Raw genomic sequence first — 22,059 nt, 5'->3', positions numbered from 1 at the left:
GACAGTGACATAAGTAATGGGGTCTTAGTAAGAGGCCTAGTAGGAAACTAGGCTGTTTCTATGCAATAGGATGAGGGAGGAGTATGTCTGCAACTCAGCAGATAGGCTAGGACAGAGTGTCTCAAAACGGGTGGCAAAGAACCAGTGTGGCTTTATTAAAGATTACAATACAACTGTAAAACACAAAATAATGCATTTAGATGTTGCAGCAATGGCAAATTGCCTAATGCTTCTGAACTCTCATTTCTGTATTTATCCTGTCATGAATAGGCACCAACACTCTCAATAGCTAAGGCACTTCTTAGGATTCTTGCATAGAACATTAAAAGTTCAAGGAAACTACAGTGTCCTAAAAAGGTCAGAATCCTTAAGGGTTTCAGTCAGACCCCTTGGAAATGAAGTTTTAAGGACAACCTACCAAATGAAAAACAAAACAAAGCCTCACTCAGCTGAAGCACTGAGAGAAGGCAAAAGAAATAGAATGGGTTATGGAAGAAGGAAGTTAGTTAAGGTCCTATGTATGGCTGATACAAAAATGAGGTTTGTAAGCAGCTATTGTCTGTATGCAATTCTGTTGTCTCTGTGTATTTACATCTGTGTGCTTGTATTACGAAATTGATTTTCCTTTTCTCTTCTCTTCTATTCTCGTTGAGGATGGTCGGTGGTGGTTTCTAATTTACGTCCTTAGGGGTTGAAAAACTTTTACTGTAAAGAACAAGAAAGCAAATGCTTTAGGTTGTGTGGGCCATAAAGTCTCTTTTATAACTATTTAGCTGCTATGAGAGCATGAAAGCATCCATGGACAATATATAAATGAATGAGCATGACTGTGTTCCAATAAAACCTTATTTATAATTCTTGAAATTTAAATTCCAAATAATTTTCAGGTACCACAAAACATTGTTCTTTTGATTCCCCCCACCCCAGCCACTTAATAATGTAAAAACCACTCTTTGCTTACAAGTATACAAAAACCAGCAGTGGGCCAGATTTGGCCTGTTGGCCATAGTTTGCCAACACAAATTAGCATATTTAGGTGGAACAGTGCTTTAATTTTAAAAAGTGATTAATATCACCCAGGACTAGACATGTTGTCATCTAGAGAATGGACACTGAGACTATCTGGAAAAAGATGAGTGCATCTTCATTTTTTAAAGAAGGGTAGTTGTACCTTTTTAGATAAAAATATGAAATTACTTTTATTCTGTGGTATTTCAAATATCAGTAGAACAATGTATTAATTATTTACATAGTGTCTCTAGATCTCCAAATTCACCCTTATATACTATGTTCTCTGATGTTGAAATTGGAATTCTAGAAAAATGCACTGCCCAGATTTCTTTGACAGGAGGCAGAATTATTAGAGGATAAGAAGAGGGAAAAGGCATATCCTTGTTTTTCTTGCTATTCCTGCCAATGTCTCTCTGGTAGTCTTCAGTTTTCTCAGCACTCAATATCCCTTAATAGATAGTAATTGTTGTTATACTTGTTAAACAGTGAATGGCTTTAGAAAGTAGCTTTGGATGCATAACTGGTAATGTTTCTCAATGAATTCAATGTTAGTTCTAATCCCCTAAAAAAGAATTACATTCTTCTCAGTAGTAGACCTGTGTTACAAAAAGCAATTGTACTAAATTATTGTTTTGAATTTTGTAAAAAAAATGTGCAGAAATTTGTACTCTCTTATTGAGTACATATCTACACAGTATTCTCTTAACCCTCAAAGATAAAATATTTACTATATGGTCCTTCCCAGAAAAAAGTCTACCAACCCCTGGTATGTATCCAAGGTAAATAAGTCCTTACCTCTACCAAAATACGGATACACTGTTCACAAAAGTATTGTTTATTGATAAAAGAAAAAAATTATTAACCCAACTATCTGTCAACAATATTATGGATAAATAAATTCTGGTATATTCATACAATGAAAAAGAATTACTACAACCCTCAATAACAGGGATGAATCTTGGACATAATATTTAACAAAATGACCAGACACAAAAGAGTATATACTACATGATTTCACTTATATGAAGTTCAAAAGCAAAAGCAATGCATGTTGATAGAGATCAGGAAAGTGTTTACCTCTGGGAAGGGAAAATAAGGTAACCTGCTGGAGTGCAGGAAATGTTCTCCATCTTGATCTGAATAACTAATGTGTATAATGTATGTAAAAACTGATAGACCTTTATACTTAAAGTTTGTATATTTTACATTTAAAATATATATACATATATACACATATATATAAGAAGGGAGAAATACACAGTTAATGCCACACAGATCATTTCTCAAGTTCCTGTGACTTTACATTTTTTAGGCTCTACCTGTGGTTGGAGATGGCAGAAGACAAAGTCAGTAAACTTGAAAATAAACCAATAGGAAAGATCAAATTTGATAAACACACAGAGAAATGATTGAAAAAAAGTTACAGAGCCCCAGTGATATGAGGGCAATATAAACAAATCTAATATGTGTAACTGGATTCTAGAAAAGAGAAGAGAATGGTACAAAAAAAGAACCTTGAAGTCTACAATGACCAAAACTTTTCCAAATTTGGTGCAAGACATAAATGTACAGATCTGAGAAGCTCAGTGATTCCAAAGGACAAGTATAGGGAAACACACACATCAGGACATTACAGTGAATCTGCTGAAAATCAAAGAAAAAGAGAAGTATCTTGAAAGCAGCCAGAAATGACAGTTTACATAGAAGGGAACAGCAATACATATACCACCTTCTTTTCACCTGAAACAGTGAACACAAGACAGTGGAGTTACATCTTTAAAGCACTGAACTATCAATCTTGATTTAATATCCACAAAGTAATATCCTTAAAAAAATGAAGGTTAAATAAACATTTTCAGACAAATGAAAACTAAATGAAATTATCTCAACAAATTCTTACTAAAGGGAAGTTCCTCAAGCTGAAGGGATATATCATCAGGTAGAAAATCAGATGTTTGGGAAGAAATGAAAAGCACAAGAAAATGGTAGTAAGTGCCTAAATATAAGACACTATTTCCCATGCAGTTTATTAAAAATATACATTAATTACTTAATGCAGGGTTTAAAATGTATATATATAGCATAATGGGGGGGGCTATAATAAATGAAGGTCCTTACATTAGATATGAAGTAGTACAAAAATAAAAGTCTAAGGCTGTAACAAGTTAAGGATATATATTTGCAACCAGACAGCATAGACACACACACAAAAGTATGACTATAAAGCCAACAAATAACTAAAATGGATTTCTAAAAAACAGCAAATTAAGATAAAAGGCAGGAAAAGAGGGGGAACAATACACAGACGAGACAAACAGAAAAAGTACAAGATACCTAAGATTATAAATGATCTAGAGATGTAAACCAAATATATAGAAAGAATACAAATAAATATACAAGCATGAGAAATGGTAGACATATACACAACCATATACTCCAATTTAAAGGCAAAGATCAACAAAGTGGATAAAATATTTTTTTAAAAATTTAAAGTCATGACCCCACTATATACTGGATGTATTTTGAATATAAAGATAGACACAGGCTGAAAGCAAAGGGTGGAAAAATATATAATGCAGATGAACACTATAAAAAGGGTATATAGTTTAGATATCATGAATATTTCATAAAGTTAAGAGGGTATTAGGAAGGTCTAACAATCATAAATGCACATGTGCCTAACAACAGAATTTCAAAATAAAATGAAATAATCATCAATAAAATTAAAGGAAGAAAAAGATAATTCCACATTCACAGCTTGAGATTTTAGTAACAGGATTAGAACAAAATTTCAAAAATCAGTAAAGACTTGGATGACAGATAACAATCTCAATCCCTTGACCTAAATAAAGGGCACTAGCTGACCTGCTGGACACTGCATCCAACAACAGGGAAATACATGCTCCTTTCTGGTTACATGTGGTATGCTTGCTAGGATGGGCCATATGCTGGGCTTCATGCATTCTAAAAGACTGTACTTTTATTATAGGGTTTGTTTTCTGATCAGAGTAGAATTAAATTAGCAATCATTAACTATCAGATATTTACAAATACTTCAACTATTTGGAAATTTCTAGAGAATTCATAGGTCAAAGAAAAAATATCACAAAGAAAATGAGAAAACATTTCTAACTAAATGGTAATGAAAACGTAACAAAACTAGTGAGATGCAATTAAAAGTGTTTTGAAAGAAATGTATATAGTTTTATAAAGCTTATGTCAGAACAGTGGTTCTTAAATGAGGGTGATTTTGCCCCACAGGAAAATTTAGCAAAATCTGGAAACATGTTTAGACATCATAACCAGGAAGAAGCATCTTACAACTGTTATTTAGTGGGTACATTTGTAGGATGCTAAGACAGACCCCTAAAACAAAGAATTACCTGGTCTAAAATATCTAGTGTTGCATTTGAGGAAACCTTGTGTTAGAAAACCCAACTGCACAGGAAGAGGGAAGAAAACAGAAATCACTGAAATAGAAAACAAGCAATAGAGAAAACGAGCAAAGCCAAAAGCAAGATCTTTGAAAAGATTAAGTTTTGACAAACCCCTTGCTAGACAGAGCCATTAAAAGAAGAACCAACATAAGGAATGCACCAGATACCACTACACATCAAACAGACTTTAAAAGGTAATAAAATAGTATAAATATGTTTTATGTGGGTAAATTAGACAACTTAAAAGAAATGGACAAATTCCTTGAAAATACAGTATCACTGTACATTGTTAGTGGGACTGTAAAATAGTATTTTGGGAAAAAGACTAGCAGTTGTTTATTAAATTAAATGTAATCTATCTTATGACCTTATTTATTTTTTTAAGTACATAATGACTGCAATTCTAGATATTTACCCAACATAAAGCACATGTCCAACAGAAGACCTGCATAGGAAAGACTTGTACAGAAATGTTCATAGCACCATAACAATAGCCTAAAGTGTAAACATTCCGAGTTTCCATCTATAAGAGGATGGTAATACCAACTGGAAATACACATAATGGAATAATACTTAGCCATTAAAAGGACCAACTAATGATACATACAACAACATGGATGAATCTGAAAAACATGTGAAAGAGGCTTGTACAAGAGTACATATATACTGTATGGTTCCATTTATATGAAGCTTTAAAAGAAGTAAAACAAATGTAGGTTTAAAAAATTGTAAGTATGGTTTCCTCTATGGGAGTAGTATAGGCAGGGATTAACTAAAAGGTATGAGGGAACTTTCTGGGGTGATGGTAATGCACTATATCATGGTAAGTTTGGATTACATATAAGTAAGTATCTGTTAAACTCATCAAATAGTACAATGTATTTCCCTGTATATTAATTTTACTCTCTCACACACAAAAAATCAGTTAACACAGTGAATTCTAATTAATGATATTAATGATTAATTAATCAAGTTTTTATGGGTAAGTGTAGTGATGACTACAACATACTTTGAAATACATTTAAAAATGGACAGAAAGATGTATGCATACACACACACACACACAAACACAATAAAGCAAAATAAAGCAAATCCAGCTCAACTAGTTAAGAACTGATATAGTCCCTCACACAAACAGCCTGACAAGATATGTTTACTTCTGTGCATATGTATTACTTGCCTGAGTCTTTATTTATTTTTTTAAATACATAATGCCCATATTCAGTCAAAAATAGGAGGGGGTGGAGGCAAAGACCCTTTCTCAAGAGATAAAAAATGTCAATAGAAGTCAACCCAGAGATGGCCCAAAACTTAAAGCTATCAGACAAGTACTTTAAAATAACTAATTAATATGTTTAAAGATATAACAGAAAGGGTAGACAACATGCATTAACAATGGGGAATTCAAGCACATAAATGGAAACTATCTCAAACTGTTGAACATTATCAAATGACTGGAGGCACAGTAAGAGAAGAAAGAAAAAACGGGGAGAAAATATTTGAAGAGATAATTTTTCAATAAGAAGATAAACTAGATTCAATAAACTCAGAGAATCCCCAAACAAGATAAATATGAAGAAAAACACAAAAGACGCACTATAGACAAAAGTGAAAATCTTGAGGGCAGCCAGAGAATAAAGTAACCTTACTAGGGGATAGGGCAATTTACTAATTGAAATGCTCTATTTAATTACCATGAGTATTTTAAACTATCGATTTGCTAATTAAAGTGAAGGGCTAAGTAATAAAGCATTTCATCTCTGATGATCGGGAAGTCCACAGGAATAATATCACATACATGAATAAGAATAGCTAGTTTTAGAATATCATATAGTATTGAAAACATAAAACAGATCAATATTCACTGACCCTATTTTGGAGAAAGTAAAATTCTCATTAGTAAAATATATGCACTACCAATTCAACTTGAATGTTTTTAAAACTCCTATAAGCTATATTTGTAGCAGCTCAAATTAGGAAGATTAGGATGGAAAATTTGGAAATTCAGAATGTTTGCTTTCATAAATAGCTCCATCAGATAAGCTCGTAAGCTATTACTTTAAAGAGTATTTTTGTTAATTACATTTTTTTTATAACTACTAGTAAAACTGTATGAAAGAAATCTAGATTAATAGACTTCTAAGAATAGAGTGCCACCAGCTAAGGTAAAAGAGATCATGGGAGACACAGCTGCATGCCTTCCAAATAAATTAAAATGTTTTCAGGATAGAGCTAGGTTTAAAATAATTAGGGAATTTTATTATATGTACCTCAATTTAAAATAAAAATTTTTAATAAAAATAAAAAAATACAAGTTAAAAAAAGTTAAAGTTTTGAGAAATCATCTAAATGGTGGGGATTACGCACCAAGGTAAGTTTTTCCCAAGATATTTGAGAACACTTAGAAGAAACAATAGTTTATAGAATATAAAATTGCATCAAAAAAATTTAAGGAATAAAGTTTGTTTCTGGGCAGAATTTAAACTTAATGTAAAACTCTATAATTTAAAGAACATCCTAATTTAAAAAACATTTCTTGGACAAAATTTTTGAGAATAGTTAATAGAAAGTTTAGCATTTAACATTAACATAAATTTAGCATTAGGAAAGTAAAATATATTTCTGGTATTCTCAGTGCATATTCTCTGCATCAAGATCATCTGAGAGGCTGAATTAAAATGCAGGAAAAAAAGAAAAAAAAAGAAAAAAACTGGGCCCATCCCTAACTACTAAATTGGCTGGGGGTGGGAGATAGGAAATTACCAGGCATCTGATTCCTAACAAAAGCATCAAGTGACATTTAAGAACTCTAAAAATCTGAGAACCACTAATCTAGATTAGAGCATGCTGATCATCTTCAAGATTTAAAATCTGTATTATTCAAAATGAGTAAGTTGAGCATTTAGAGTTCTATCTTGTCCAAATAAGAAAAAAGTCAAAATTAGGACTATTTAGAGGACAGTAAATCTAATTTAAAAAGAATAAATAAATAATAAATATTGGGGACTTTCCACGCTAAAAATATACAGATATAGGTGGAGGTAGGCACAGAGGATTTTTTAGGGCAGCAAAAATACTCCATATGTTGTTATATAGATTACACATTGTCCAAACCCATAGAATGTACAACACCAAGAGTAAACCCTACAGTAAACTATGGACTTGTGATTATGATGTGTCGATGTAGGTTCACTGGTGGTAAACAAATGTACTATTCTGGTGAGTGATACTGATAATGGGGGAGGCCATACATGTGTGGGGGAAAAGGGATATGTGAAAAGTGTATACTTCCCTCAATTTTGTGAAATTAAGACTGCTCTAAAAAAATTAATTCTTCTAAAAAAAATCATGTTTTAAAGGATTACCTAATGACACGGATATACTCATGCTATGTTGTTCAATGAAAACCAACACACTGACAGTATAATAAAAATAATTTAGAAAAATAGGAATATGGACTTAGGGTGATAATGATGTGTTAATGTTGGTCCACTGAATGTAACAACGATAATTAACCCTTGAACAACACGTTTGAATTGTGAGGGCCCACTTATGTGAGGATTTTTTTTGAATTACATAGAAATTAGGTGAAAAAGCTTATTAGAAATCATATGAAATAAGTAACGCTGACATGTAGAACACAAATCCCATTTATTTTTCCTGTATCAGAGATCTGTTGATGTCCAAGGAAAAAACTGATTGGTGCTCACAGTAGGAGAAAAGGTTTAAGGATATTAATGAATTTTGTATCTGTTAGCTTCTATTTTCAGAGTTAATTGTTTAAGTTAAATTTTAGTTGGCACATGAAAGTATGTACAATTGAGTTCCCTGGTCAAAATGAGAAAATGAGTGGAGTTTATACTTTATATAAAAACCTAACAAGTTTTCATTTGCTGAAGCAAATCAAGATGTTTCTAGATAACGAATGCACTAGAAAGCTGAACAAAACATAACAAAGGAATTTAACTTCTTCCCCTTGCTGTTGGCATTTGGTCTTTTACATCAATGCAGAGCTTCCCAACTGGTGTGCTTCTACACAGTTACCTAAATATAGAGTGTAGGTGTGCCTAAATATAGAATCCCTCAGCCTTTGGAGGTTACAAATATATCATTTTTAGGTATACTATGTGATATTTAAAAAGTTTAGAAGTGTCATAATATATGTGTCATTTTTCATGTTATAAAACTATCATTAAGATCAAACATTTAAAACTTCTTATTAAGTTAAGGACACTGTGATTGGTGCCAATAAAGCCAGCCCTTAAATAACATTAGTAGTCTATTAGGGGAAAATGGATTTATACTAGAAAACACTGGAATGGATTTCCATTTATATGAAGAATATTTGAGATTCTCATATAACTTATAAGTCAAATGCCAGTTATGTGCTACGGCTGCATCTGTTTCTTGAATAAAGAGAAAGTAAGGATTTTGATGGTCAAGTAAAGTTTCATAGAGAAAGTGACAGTTGGGGTGGGATTTGAAGGCTCAGACTTGGTTAGGAAAATGGGTGGTAAAACATTCCAGATATGAATAGCAGGGACAAAGACTGAGAAGCAGAAGTGTGCTTGGTGTTTTACAGAAAATGAGAATAGTTTTGCTAGAGCTAAAGCACCTTAAAAGAGAGTAGTTGGGAGAAAAAAGAAGGTACCTATGGAATTGTTCAAGTCCGTAAATGCCAAAGAAAGGAATTTCAACTAAACAATAATTCTTTTGAGCTGAGGAGTGATGTGTCTAAGTTATGGTTTTACATGATTAGTAAAGCTAAGTGAGCAAGCCATTCCTTTAAGCATAAGAATACCACCCTTTCTTTGTGATCAGTTTATAGTCTTTTTTTTCCTCATGTCCAGACCAGATAGCATCTGTGGTTCGACAGTAATCCATTTCTAATTAATACTCTGAATGAATTCTATTAGTTGCTGAGAGTTTAGTCATATAAACGTGTGAAGGCTGTGGATGAGTACAATTTTGTGGTTAGTAGAATTTTATGTACCACGTTATTATAATATGTATTGGATTTTTATGACATATTCAGTGTGCATTTTTCCAAGTAAACATGTACAGTCAATTGATGTCAGATTGTTTTAAGTTTAATACTTGAATATTGTTAAGTTCAGTGGCCATGGATAAAGAAAATGTGGTATGTATACACAATGAATTATTACATTGCCTTTAAAAAGAAGGAAATCCTATAAAAAGAAAAGAAATCCTGACATTTGCAACAACATAGATACATCTAGAGGATATTATGCTCAGTGACATAAGCCAGGCAGAGCAAGACAAATACCATGATTTCATTTACTTGCGGAATATAAATACAGAGCGAAACAGAAGGAACAAAACAGTGATAGACTCAGAGACACTGAAAAGGGACTGGTGGTCACTATCATGGGGGAGGGGTTGGAGTGGGTAGGTGGGGAGGGTGTGGGGGATAAAGGGGCACAAAAATCCTCAATCATAATGTAGGCTGGTCACCAGGATAGTAGTATAGCACGGAGAATACAGCCAATGATTCTGTAACATCTTTCTATGTTGACAGATAGTAGCTGTACTAGTGGGGGGTGAGGATTTAATAATATGGGTAACTACTGAACTACTGTGTTGTATACTTGAAACCAAAATAAGACTGTATAACAATTTTTTATAAGTAGTAAATCCTGTCATATGCTATAACATGGATGAACCTTTAGACATTAAAGTAAGTGAAATAAGCCAGTCACAAAGACAAATACTGTATGATCCCACTTGTATAAGGTACCTAAAGTAGTCAAACTCTTAGAAACACAAAGTAGAATGGTGCTTGCCAAGGGCTGGATGGTCATTCAATGGTTTTGCAGGATGAAAAGCTCCAAAGATCTGTTTTATTAACAATGTGCATGTAGAGAACACTTAAAAATGGTTAAGATGGAAAATTTTTTTTTTTTTTACCACACACACACACACTCTCTCTCTCTCTCTCTCTCTCTCTCTCTCTCTCTCTCTCTCTCTCTCTCAAGCAAGGATTACACTTGGCAGTGGAAATTGCAAGGGCCCAGCTGAGTCCAGCCTTTCAGCTGTTCCTATCAAGTCATCTTCTGGACCAGTCTAGTCACCTGCTGAATACCAGTGAGTGAGCCCAGATCTTGGTTTCTTAACACCACTCTTTCCTACAAAGGAAATAGGACTCTTTGGGAGAAAAAAAATGACTTACCCAAATCTGGGGCAAGGAAATACAAAGTGAATATCTTGTACCAGAAAACGTATAAGTGCTCAAAGACTCAGAGAGAGACACACCAAAAAGACACTCATGTTTCAAAAGGACACCAAAGCCAGCAGGCTCATTTGGAATAATTTCACTCTCAAAAGGAATAAAGACAGTAATGGATTAGTGTTTTGAATGAAGAATCTATGAATAACTTTTTTTATTGGGGTGAGGTGACAGGGTCTTCTTTACAACAGAATGCCAGCTAATACATGGAGAAGAAATGATAAAATTAAAAAGTCAACATTTTATGCTAAAACAGTTAAGTAGAAATTGTTGGAAAACAAGTTATTCTTACCAACTGTCACCTTAAACATTACTTATTCATTGCAAAGAGGGGGAAAGGTACCTTAACAATGGAATTAGCCAACTGTAACCAAGTGATCAAACTTAACATAACCATTAGAACAAACTGACATTCTGTGCCTCCTGATAAGATGCAAAGGGAAAACTACACAACACCACTTGTACAGAATACTTCTTGAAAAAAGTTCAACCTCAATCTAAGCATGAGGAAATGAGAGAAAAACAGATAAAGGAACTCCTGTAAGAGAAATGCTTCAAAAATGTCATGTCATGAATGATCCCTTCCCTCCAAAATGGTGAGAGAACTGTCTTGATTAAAGGAGACTAAAGAGACATGATAAATGCATGTGATCCTACACTGAACTTGCATAGAGGGGAAAAAATTCAACTTTTTAAAAAGTCATGTTAGGACAGCTAGAAGAATTTTATTATAGACAGTATAATAGGTATCACTGTATCAATGTTAAATTTTTTGAGTGTTATAATGTAACTGAGATAAAGTAGGAGAATGTTGCTGTTCTGAGAAGAATGCTGAAGCATTCAGAGGTAGAATGTCATGATGTCTGTAAGAAACTCTCAAACAAAATAGTGTGTTATGGCTGTGTATGTGTATGTGGAGAAAGATAAAAGGAAGCAAAGTTGACAAAAATCTAAGTGAAGGGATAAGAGTGTTGAAGGTACAATTTTTTCCAACTTTTCTAGAGGTCTGCAATGTCTCAAAATAAAAAGTTGAGATAGTTAAAAAAAAAAGAGATGGGAAAGAAGTGAAAAAATCACCATTATAATCAGCCTGTAATAAATTCCAGTAAATTTTACACATCTAGCCAAGGTGGCTTTGGCTGCAAATATATGCTGTTTTTGAGATTAAATGTTTTTCAAATTTATGAGTACAGCTACAAAATGTATAGACAGTCACACTTTGACTTGTCATGAGAGCTCCTATAGTAGTTTAAAGATGCTACAAATTCTTTCTTACCTCTTCCACTGAGAAGTAGGGTCAATTTCTCCTCCCCTTGAATGTAGGCTGGGCCATGACACTTTAACCAGTAAAGTAAGGTAGAAGTGACACTGCCAATTCTGAATGAAGCCTTTCAAGTTACTGTCAACTTCCTCCATGGTGTCTTGTGCCCTGAATCCAACTACCCTGCTGGAAAAACCATGCAAAAAAGCCCTAAACTACATCATAAATAGGAAAAAGGGCCTGGCTGAGTTCAACTTTTCAGCTGTTCCTACCAAAGCACCATACCATGTTTGAGAGAAGCCAGTGTGCATCTTCTAGAACAGACTACTCACCAGTTAAATCCACTGAGTGGGCCCAGTAAGCAATGTGAAAAATAACCAAATCAAGCCCTGTTTGAATTCTTGATTCACAAAATTGTGAGATAAGAAAAGTTGCTACAGCTGTCAAAAGGTGGAAGCAAATCCACATCCATTACGAATGGATAAACAAAAGATACTATACATGTACAACAGAATATTATCCAGCCTCAAAAAGGAAGTAAATTCTGATACACACTGTAATATGGATGAACCGTGAAGACCTTATGCTATAATACTAAATGTAATAAGCCAGTCACAAAAGGACAAATACTGCATGATTCTACTTGTATTCCAGAAATAGTGTATATCCCACTCCCAGAGTCATCAAATTCAGAGACATAAAGGAGATTGGTGGCTGGCTAGGATGGGGAAAAGGGGACTAGAGAGTTATTATTTAATGAGAATACAGTTTCAGTTGGGGAATATGAAAAAGTTCTGGAGATGGTGGTGATTGTTGCACCACAATGAATGTACATGATGCCACAGAATGGTACATTTAAAAATGATTAAAATGGAAAATTTTATGTTACATATATTTTACCACAACTTAAATATAAGTTGCTGTGCTAAACCACTAGGTTTGGGGGTAGTTTACTACACAGCAACTGATAACAAGAATAGTTGCTTTATGGAATTTGTAAATGGAAGTCTAAATAAGAATTGTTCTACACTAGGTATTACTTTACAAATGCACACTAACTATATTTTAGGATCTGATTTTAAGAAATCTTGCCTACTTTTTAGTATCTTTGAAGAATCTGAATTAATACAAATATTAAAATACATGAACAGAATTTAGAGTTGAAATGACATACTGAATTATATGTAAAATTATGTGTATTATGTGGCATATTATGTGGCAATTAGGGATAAAAAAAAGATCATTTTATGGAAGTGAAAATAATTGCAGCCAAGCTAAGTACTTCTAGGGCTCACATGAATGGAAGGTAAGGGAAAGAATTCATGGCCTTCCTTCGCCTAATCTATTCCTCCCCTCTCCCAACCTAGGTTTCATGAGAAAAGGGGGATGCTGTACCTTAAATCAAGCCCACCATGACCTAATTCTTAGTAAATTGAACAGCTCAGACTACAGAAAGCAGACTTAAGAATGAGAGGAAGAGAATGGCTGACACAAAGATAAAAATTACAGAAAAACACAAAGAAAACACAAAAGTAACACCTTGTGGGAGAATACTGGAGGACAGTTGTAGAAAAATAAAACCCTATTACTTAATATTTCCCAATTCTTTGCACCAAGGTTAAGTATTTTGATTTGATTCAGTGACAGAGTGAATATGGCAGAGTTGTTTATGGAGTTGCAGCCAGTGGACTGCCTGGGGCACTGAGCTCTAAGATCAGGTAAAAAGAAATGGATATAAGAGACAAACTTCACCCTACCCATCCCTCCCTCTAAAATTAAAGGTTTATCAATAGCAAAAAAGTAACAAAATGTGTGTGGCACATAGCTCTGGTAATACACCATCTGGGATAGACTGTGTATAACAAACTATGGGCAGAAGCATTTAATGGAACTTTGTACAACTCTGTTTATAGGTGTACTTTAAATAAATTATAAAACTTATCAGACATGAGCCCTGCATTACTATCAGAATCCTTAACTATATAGGAAGGTTATTTGTGAGCTGTAGATCTTGATGCTTAATTGGTCATAAACTGTCTGCTGTCCTTCCAAACAGCTAACTAACTTTTATATGGCTTTTAATATTTCTGTCCATTAATATATATTTGTAACTTATATAAGTAACAAATTATTAATGAATTAATGATGGTTTTTAGTTTTATGTGACTATGGCTGGTTATAACCTCTCAGACTCAGTTTTTTCGTCTGGAAAATCAGAACAAAGCCAAATAATTTCTAATCAAACTTTCAGTTCTATAATTCTAAGTACTTATATTATTATCTCCAGTACACAATTTCAGAAAAAGAGAGCTGCAATTAAAAATACTTTCAAATTTTCCTTCATTTAAAAAAAAGTATTTCTCTAATCCAATATTAATACAAAATATTTATACATTCATCCAGCAAGTATTTCTTGGGCACCTATGTGCCAGGCATTAAATCTGGCACTGGGAGGATACAAAAGTAAACAAATACAGATGTGGTAACTATATTCATAAAGCTTACACAGAAATTGGGGAGATAAATCAAATAAACATATGCATAAATATAATATCACAACTGTAGTAACTGTTGTAAAGGCATTAAAGGACTTTATAATGGGGAATCTAAGAGATTTCCCTTAAGAAGAACAAATGATGACAAATTAACTGAGAGAAAGAGTATGTATGAATTATATCGTGTGGAACCTGTCTATACAGCAATGAACACCGCATATTCAAGGAATGCACAGAAGGCCAGTGTGACTGGACATAAAAAATATTCATAGTTCCTTGGAAATAGAAATTAAAACTTATAATACACAAAAGTATACCTTAGGTCTTCCAAAGATATACTCTAAGAATTATTTTCAAGGATGCTTCAAAAGCATCACAACAGTTTCTAATATCAAAAAAAAAACTGCCCTATAATCTCCCTGCAAAAGATCAAACCAACTTTCATTATTTCCCTTCTCTTTTCACTTTACTATTTCCAAAAAGAGTTCACTGTTTACTTCAGAAGTGAAAATTTCTTAGTTCTACTTAGATTCTTTAGAAGAAAGCAAGCAGCTATGAGAATAAAAATAAATATGACGTATTGCCTGGGCTCTGTCACTAACCTGCCCTATGACTTATCTTAATATGTTACTTGGTCACTCTGGGCCTAACTTTTGTTATCTGTGAAATAAGGAGAGTTCCAGAATTTCTTTTAAGGTCTTTCTAAGGTTCTACTGTAAAAATTCTTGTTTCTCTTGAAAACTGAAGAGAATGGACCAAACATCTCTGAATTCCACTGACCAAGATTTTACCTGCCCTTAAGCCTTCTCTGTATTTACTTATACAGCATTTGAATATTGTTGCTATATTATAATAATAATAAACTACTGAATTCATAAAATCTGCCCATAACTAAGGGTCTAATAAAACACACAAAAAATTTAAAAATGCAGTTAAATATTGTTAAAAATCTACACTTACAATGGGACAGCAATACTTTAACCATGATCCTAAAAATATAAAATCAAAATAGACTTAGAAAAGCAGGAGGAAGGCAAAAATCATTAAGAATTCTTGAGAAAAGCAAAATTTCAACAGTAGGACATTCAAATTGGTTAACATGTATGTCAATTTTAACTTCCAAAAGAACTCATAACAAATGGATATTCTAATCCAGTGCTCATTCTAGACTTGATTATATGAACACTTAACAGTTAATAGTATATTTTCAAATGGAAAATGTATATATAGTCATGACTTTTCTTTCTCTAAGATTATCCATCACTAGAATTCATGATTTCAATATTCTTAATATATAAACAATAAAAATTAAAAGGTCTATAAGTTTTTTACTTAACAGCTTTATATTTCATAATTTTTCAGCAACTCATTAAGACGCAATATAACCTTAAGAAGCACCAGTTAGCACCTCAACTTCATGCATGATCTTGAGTATCAAGATTTATTTGAATGGAAGGTACTGTGCCCTATCCTTCCAAAGAGGCATCAAATTGCAGAATCTAATTAGATTTTAAAAACTAAACTGCAGGAATACTTTAAATATTCATTAAGTACTTACAACATAGTAAACATTTGCGAGGCACTATACTAAGCTCTCAGAGCAAAGAGGCAATATCATTCCCTAAAAATACTTTGGCCAAGTTGCCCAAGGTAGAAACATTGTCAACACTGTTTCTTCCCTAACCTCCCACCAAGTCTCACTGTTTCTAAGTAGGAAGTGTTTCTTGGGATCATTCCCTCTCTCTCTTTTCCCACTATCATAGCTCTTCTTCAAGACTTCAACATTCTTCACCTAGATTACTGTTAATTTCCTAGCTGTACTTCTTGCCTCCAGACCTTTCTTACTTCAATCTAGCTCCAGTCGTGACAACCAAAATGTCTTCAGCATTGTCAAATGTCCCCCTAGGAATCAAAGATGTGCTGGTTAAGAACACTGCATCAAGCAGATCTCTTAACAAGCCTATTACAATCTATGTCCATGCAACAGAATGCAAAAAACTGACCACCGTAAGGCTGAAACTTACAACTCAGACCTTAGGATCACCTGCTTAAGCTAAATAAGCTGACTCCTTATAACAAAGAGACATAATAAACTTTTTCTTTGCCCTTTTAAAATCCCTTTGAACATGTGGGCTTAAATCATTGCCTTATTTCAAGCCTGAAATTTAAAAGGAACCTTCTGTTAAAGTTTAACAATACTATATACAAATTTAAACTTTTGGATATCAGAAAATTCTGATAATTTTTAAAATGCTTTTTGTGCTGATTTTAAATCAGTCCTCCTCAAAAGTTGATGAAAACAGGAATCTTCCTAAACAAATTATTGCTTACATTTAAGGTTGCAAGCTGCTTTCAACATTATCCTCATAGGTATTTCCTGAAAATCATAGGTATTTCCTGAAAAAAACTTTAAAAACACTTTAATTCTTATGCTTGAAATACAGTAAGATTTCAAGCACACATACTCCTTTTAAGTTCCTATAATGGTTACATCTCTACAGAACTTACTATTCAAAGATACAGTCAATATCTTTCAGAGAAATCAAATACCTTTCAGAGAAGTCAAAGAGAAGATGGTAAGACACCTTAGAAAAGCTGGTAGGCGAAACTCTAAAAGCCAGGCCTAGCAGTGCACTAATACAACACGAGAGATCATCTACCACAAACGTCTTGAGTGAATGTTCTGTCCAGACGCTTACCTTCAGTCGTTTGATCATTTCGTCGGTGGTGATCTTGTCGGTGATTTCCTTTACCCCGGGAGGGTAAGCGATCTTCCCATCTGCGCTCACGACGCCACAGAGGGCACTGGCAGGCTTGGGCTGCGCGGTGAAGTCCATCCTGGGGGACAACTTTTCTTTCACAGTCCTCTACCGGCCTCTATCGGTCAGAAAACAAAAGTTCAGCGGGAAAGGGGCGACTTTGTAACCTCTTTTTTTCATTTCAAAAATCTCTAATCTGCAAAGGGCTCTTTCTCCCAGGAGGCCCGGAACTCGTTAGCCGCCCCGCCGCCCTCTCCCTCCTCAGGTCTGGACCCTGGTGGTCGCTCCACCGCCCCCACCCACGCGGGCCACGCCACCCCCGGGCCCACGGGGCTCTCCGGCAGCAGCCACCACCGCCGCGGGAAGCGCCGAGCCGCTCCAGGAGTTGCCCATTCCGTTTTTCACAATGAAATCCACTTCCAAGCACCGAAGCCCTAAGTTTGGCGGCGTTGGCAGCCTGGCGAGGCCCTAAAGGCCCCCGCTCGGCCCCAGAAAAGCCCCGAGTCCGCACCCGACTGGTCCCCTCTGGGAAAGGGGACGCGAGGCCTATAAGGCTTGGCTTAGGCCGCAAAACTAGGGAACCCACCGGACCCACATGCAGCGGCGGCTCCCGAGATTGAACGCCCTTGCCGGGCCGAGGTTCGGGACCCTCGGCATCCCTGCCACGCTCCCGCCCCTCCCCTGTCCCGCGGGAAGGGAAAACAAGCCGCCCTCACCCAAAACCTCACGCCAGGAAGCGGCTGACGCGGCTCCGCACTTCACATTTTGTTCCTTCAACTTCGGCTGAGGCACCCCAGCGGCTTCGCTCGCCCCGCAGCCACTAGGCGCCGTCCGGCGCCGCCGAGGCCTTCCCGACACCTCCGGGCAGCCCCGCTGGGCCTCGGTCCCGAGCGCCCCCCCCCCACTCCGGTCTCCCCTTCCGTCCCCTCCCTCCAGCACCCGAGGGCGGGAGCCGAGCCGCAGCCGCAGCCGCCGCCTTTACCTCCTCCTCCTCATGCGGGCGGAAGGTGCATCGAGCGCCAGGGCCTCTGTCAGGTGGTTGCGTCGCCGCCCCTCGTTGGGCTGCACACAAAGCGGCTCCCCGGGTCCCGCCGACGCCGCCGCCCGCTCCGGAGCAGCGCTGGGGCTGGCAGTGCCGAGGAGGAGCAGCCGCCGCGGGGGGAGACGCGGGGCGATCGTGTGCTGGGCGGGGAGACACTGCCGCTCTCCGTCTGGCCGAGGAAGAGCAGCCTCGGAGAACGCTCCTCCGAGAGCGTGTGCGCGTGTCTACCCGGGACCCCCGAAGCCCGACCGCCCGCCCGCACCTCGCGCCGGCCGGGTCCGCCGACCCGGACCCGGACGCCCCTCGCAGCGGCGCGCGCCCGGCCGTAGGTGCTCTGGGAGCCGGCGGCTCGCGCACACACGGCCGGTGACGCGAGCGGTCCGAGAGCACGCGAGAGCAGGGCGCGCGCCTCGCTCCCTCCCCTTCCTCCGCCGGCCGAGCCTCCGCCTTCCTCGGGCCCGAAGCGGCCGCGCGCCGGGCGAACAGCGCCGCCATCCGGTTGGCGCCAAGCCCTGCCGCGCGGTGCATTTCGCGGAGGACCGGACCCGGAGAGCGGAGGAGGAGCTCTGGTGGCGGCGGGAAGCTGGCCAGGTCCCCGCGGCCCTCTGGGCACGCAAGACGAACAGAGCTTTATATACCACTTATGCCACTGAGACAACTTTTGGGGCTCCTCATGAGGGACGTGGATGGAACTCGCTGAAAGACGGTAATTATTCGGTGAAAATGAACTGATTTCTTCCCCGGGGACAGAAGATCTGCACACTGAGGAAAAGTTTTGCAACATGGCACAGCGTGACCTGCTCATTTTTCCTTATGACAGCACCGGGGTTTGCCTTCCCCTCTTTAGATTTCTAAACTTAATGGTTTGAAAGCTGCAAAATATGAAAATAGCATCAAGTCAAGTAGTTCTCAAAGAATGGTCTGTATCCTAAGTTATTGGGCTCCACTCACAAACCTAGAGAATCAGGATCTCTGAGAGTGGAACCCCAAAATAAGGATGTTTACAAATATATCAATTGCTATGGAGGAAAATAAAGTAGAGAAGAGGGCGGAGGTACATTGGCCTTTGGAAGGATTTGGGCTTATACTCTGAGGTTGGGAGTTATTGGAGTATTTGAAACAGAGAAGTAACATGGTATAATTTATGCTCTATGAGCTAGGCAAACTTGGAGAAATTATTTAATCTTTCTGAACCACATTTTCCTCATCTGTAAAACAGGGATAATAGTTTCTATCTCAGAGGGTCATTATCTGAGGATAAATAAATCAACATTTGTAAACTGCCTGGAATAGCAACTGACACTTACTTAAACTCCATGTAAATTTTTTTAACTATAAAATTAAAGAATCACGCTAACTTCTGGCTTGCAAATAATGTAGTGTAACATAAGTGTAGAAGTAGGTGTATCTCCAGCGGGGGAATTCAAAGGCAAAATACCTTTGAAGCTGAAATCAGTCAAAAGGAGAAATAAAGCGGGAGAAACGTGCTTAATTCTTACAAGCAGTCGTCCACTTCTGCTCTCCCATGTCTCTCATGACCTGGCTACAGGAGAAGAGACCCCACCCAACCCCTCCAGTCCAGATATGCCCTCCCTCACCCTTGTAGTTAGCTATTGATATGGAGACGGCCTACTTCTCTCTACCCCTGAAACACCTATTGATACGGAGATGCACCGTATTGCGATTCTATACACAGCCCACCCCTCCAGAAATCTCACCTCACAATCTACACGTTCCCCATCTTCCACAATGGCCCCAGTGAGAAAACTGGAACATTGTAATCAGACTAATAACATACAATAGCAACACTGATAAAATCATGATAGTGCTCATGCCAGAGGATTCAGCTAGGTTCAAAGTCCTATACAGATTAAGATCATAGCTCATCCATTCCATAGGTGGTCGGTAGCTGAACAGGTAGGCAGTTCATAGCAATCATCACATGGCAGCTGCAGCCAAGAGGTGGTTTGAGGCCTCAGGAACTAGAAGAAAATAACCTTAAGGACAATAAGATACATGTTTTAATGACACCAGCAAAGGCAAATCTTGTCTATCATCTGTAGGATGCATGCAAGAGTAGACCTTGCGATAGGCCAGTGGCAGAAATGGGATCTCATCCTGGTCTAATATACCAGACTTTGATCCCCCTCCCTGTGGGTGTTACAGATAGGTCAATATATAGGGCTACAGGAGGTACATAAAGATAAATGGCCATAAAGATAAAACAAAGCTTCCCCATAAGATTTTCTTACCTCCAGGATATTCTGGGTCACTACCATGATCTTTGGGGACCACTCTGCTGATGGTCCAGGAATACACAGGAGGCCAGCTTCCAGGAGTTTCCCCAAGGTGCCAGAAGGGCCAGCCATCACTGGTCCGTGTGTCGAAATGTCCAGGGCCAAGCCCACTCAACAGTTTCCAGGGTTTAGTATACTTGGGGCTGGCAGCAGGATGTTGTTCTACTGGCCATATACTGCTTTCAATAACTCCTCTTTGGTTCACATATACAGTTATATAGGAGAGGCAGCAATGTGTGGTAGTATATATCCACAGGGCTCAAAGCTCCTTTCTAGGGCTTCTCATTCAAACACCATAGCACTTTCCATAAACGAACTGGGATAGGTGGTTATTACCTTGGTTGGAGCTGTTCCAGTGATGGGCTCCATAGCCAGCAAGGAGTAGTACACAGCAGCCAGTTGCTTCTCTATCAAGGTGTATCAGACCTCTGCTCCTTTTCATAGTTGTGCCCAGAATCCAGTAGGTTGGTGTGTCCATTCAAGCCACTGCCAAAGGCCCCATCCATGCCCATCTTCTGTTACATGAACATCTAGCTCAGAGGGCCTTGATGAGTCCGTTATACTCAAGGCCTATATGACCTTGACTGCCCGCTTAGCAGCAGTAAAAGAAGGTGCACATGTTTCATCCCTGTCCCATCTGATGTCCTTTTGTACCAACTGGTATAAGGGCTTCAGAATTTGTGCCAAGTGTGGGATAAACACTCTTTAGTAACACAAAAGACCCAAAAACTCTTGTAATACTACCACAGTGGTATGGGTGGGGAAAGCCTGGACCTTGTCTATGACTGCTTCAGGAACAGCTTTAAATTTACCTGACCAGACAACCCCCAAGAATTTTACAGACAAACCAGTTCCCTGAACCTTGGTGCTGTTCACAGCCCATCCTTTTTTCTGTACATGTTGCAACAGTCTAGGAACTGCCCCTTCTAAATCTGAAAGAGAATCAGATGTAAGCATAATATCATCAATGTAGTGATACAACCGCACCTTTTATGGTTTCTTCCATATGGCCAAGTCCTGGGCTACAAGTCTGTGACAAATGGTGGGACTGTGGAAGTATCTCCCTGGGAGGACAGTGAATGTCCACTGCCAGCTTCCCACATGAAGGCAAACTGTTCCTGACTTTCCTGTGCTATGTCAATAGAGAAGAAAGCATTAGCAAGGTCCACAACATAATGATAAGTCCTTAGTTTATGACTGAGGGTGTCCATAGGGCTGCAATAGAGGGGACAGCAGCATGCAAAGGGGGTGTGAGTTTATTCAATTCCCTGTGATCCATGGTCATACTTCAGGAGCTGTATGGCTTTTTCACTGGCCACACTGGGGAATTAAAAGAACTATGAGTGGGCTTTATGATGCCCACCTCCAACTCCTGTAGAGTTTCTCCAATTTCCTTCTGCTCCCCAGCCAATTTATACTGCTTAGTATTTGTCACCTGCCAAGGTACAGGAAGAGCTACAGGCAGGTGTTTAGCATGTCCCCTTAGAACTGCCTTTACCACACGTACCCT

At 37.8% G+C, this 22,059-nt stretch overlaps 1 protein-coding gene across 3 annotated transcripts in view; it reads right to left on the bottom strand.

The window, feature by feature from the left end:
- PDS5A (PDS5 cohesin associated factor A) overlaps positions 1-18,335 on the bottom strand; it is a 140,598-nt gene extending 122,263 nt beyond the window's left edge. For 2 of the 3 annotated variants that reach the window (XM_037002743.2, XM_037002745.2), the window contains exons 1-2: positions 18,193-18,335; positions 17,151-17,328 (exon numbers count right to left, since the gene is read on the bottom strand). In XM_037002743.2, the coding sequence (XP_036858638.1) occupies positions 17,151-17,288 (138 nt within the window). In that variant the 5' untranslated portion in view covers positions 17,289-17,328; positions 18,193-18,335. Of the gene's footprint in view, positions 1-17,150; positions 17,329-17,926; positions 18,110-18,192 lie in introns of those variants that run through there. The other variant, XM_073237725.1, reaches the window with a different exon arrangement.
- Positions 18,336-22,059: the final 3,724 nt, after the last annotated feature.

This window comes from Manis javanica, chromosome 5 (assembly GCF_040802235.1).
Source record: "Manis javanica isolate MJ-LG chromosome 5, MJ_LKY, whole genome shotgun sequence".
NCBI lineage: Eukaryota > Metazoa > Chordata > Mammalia > Pholidota > Manidae > Manis > Manis javanica.
The sequence above is the reverse complement of the archived record's forward strand: the minus strand, read 5'-3'. Positions and strand labels throughout refer to the sequence as shown.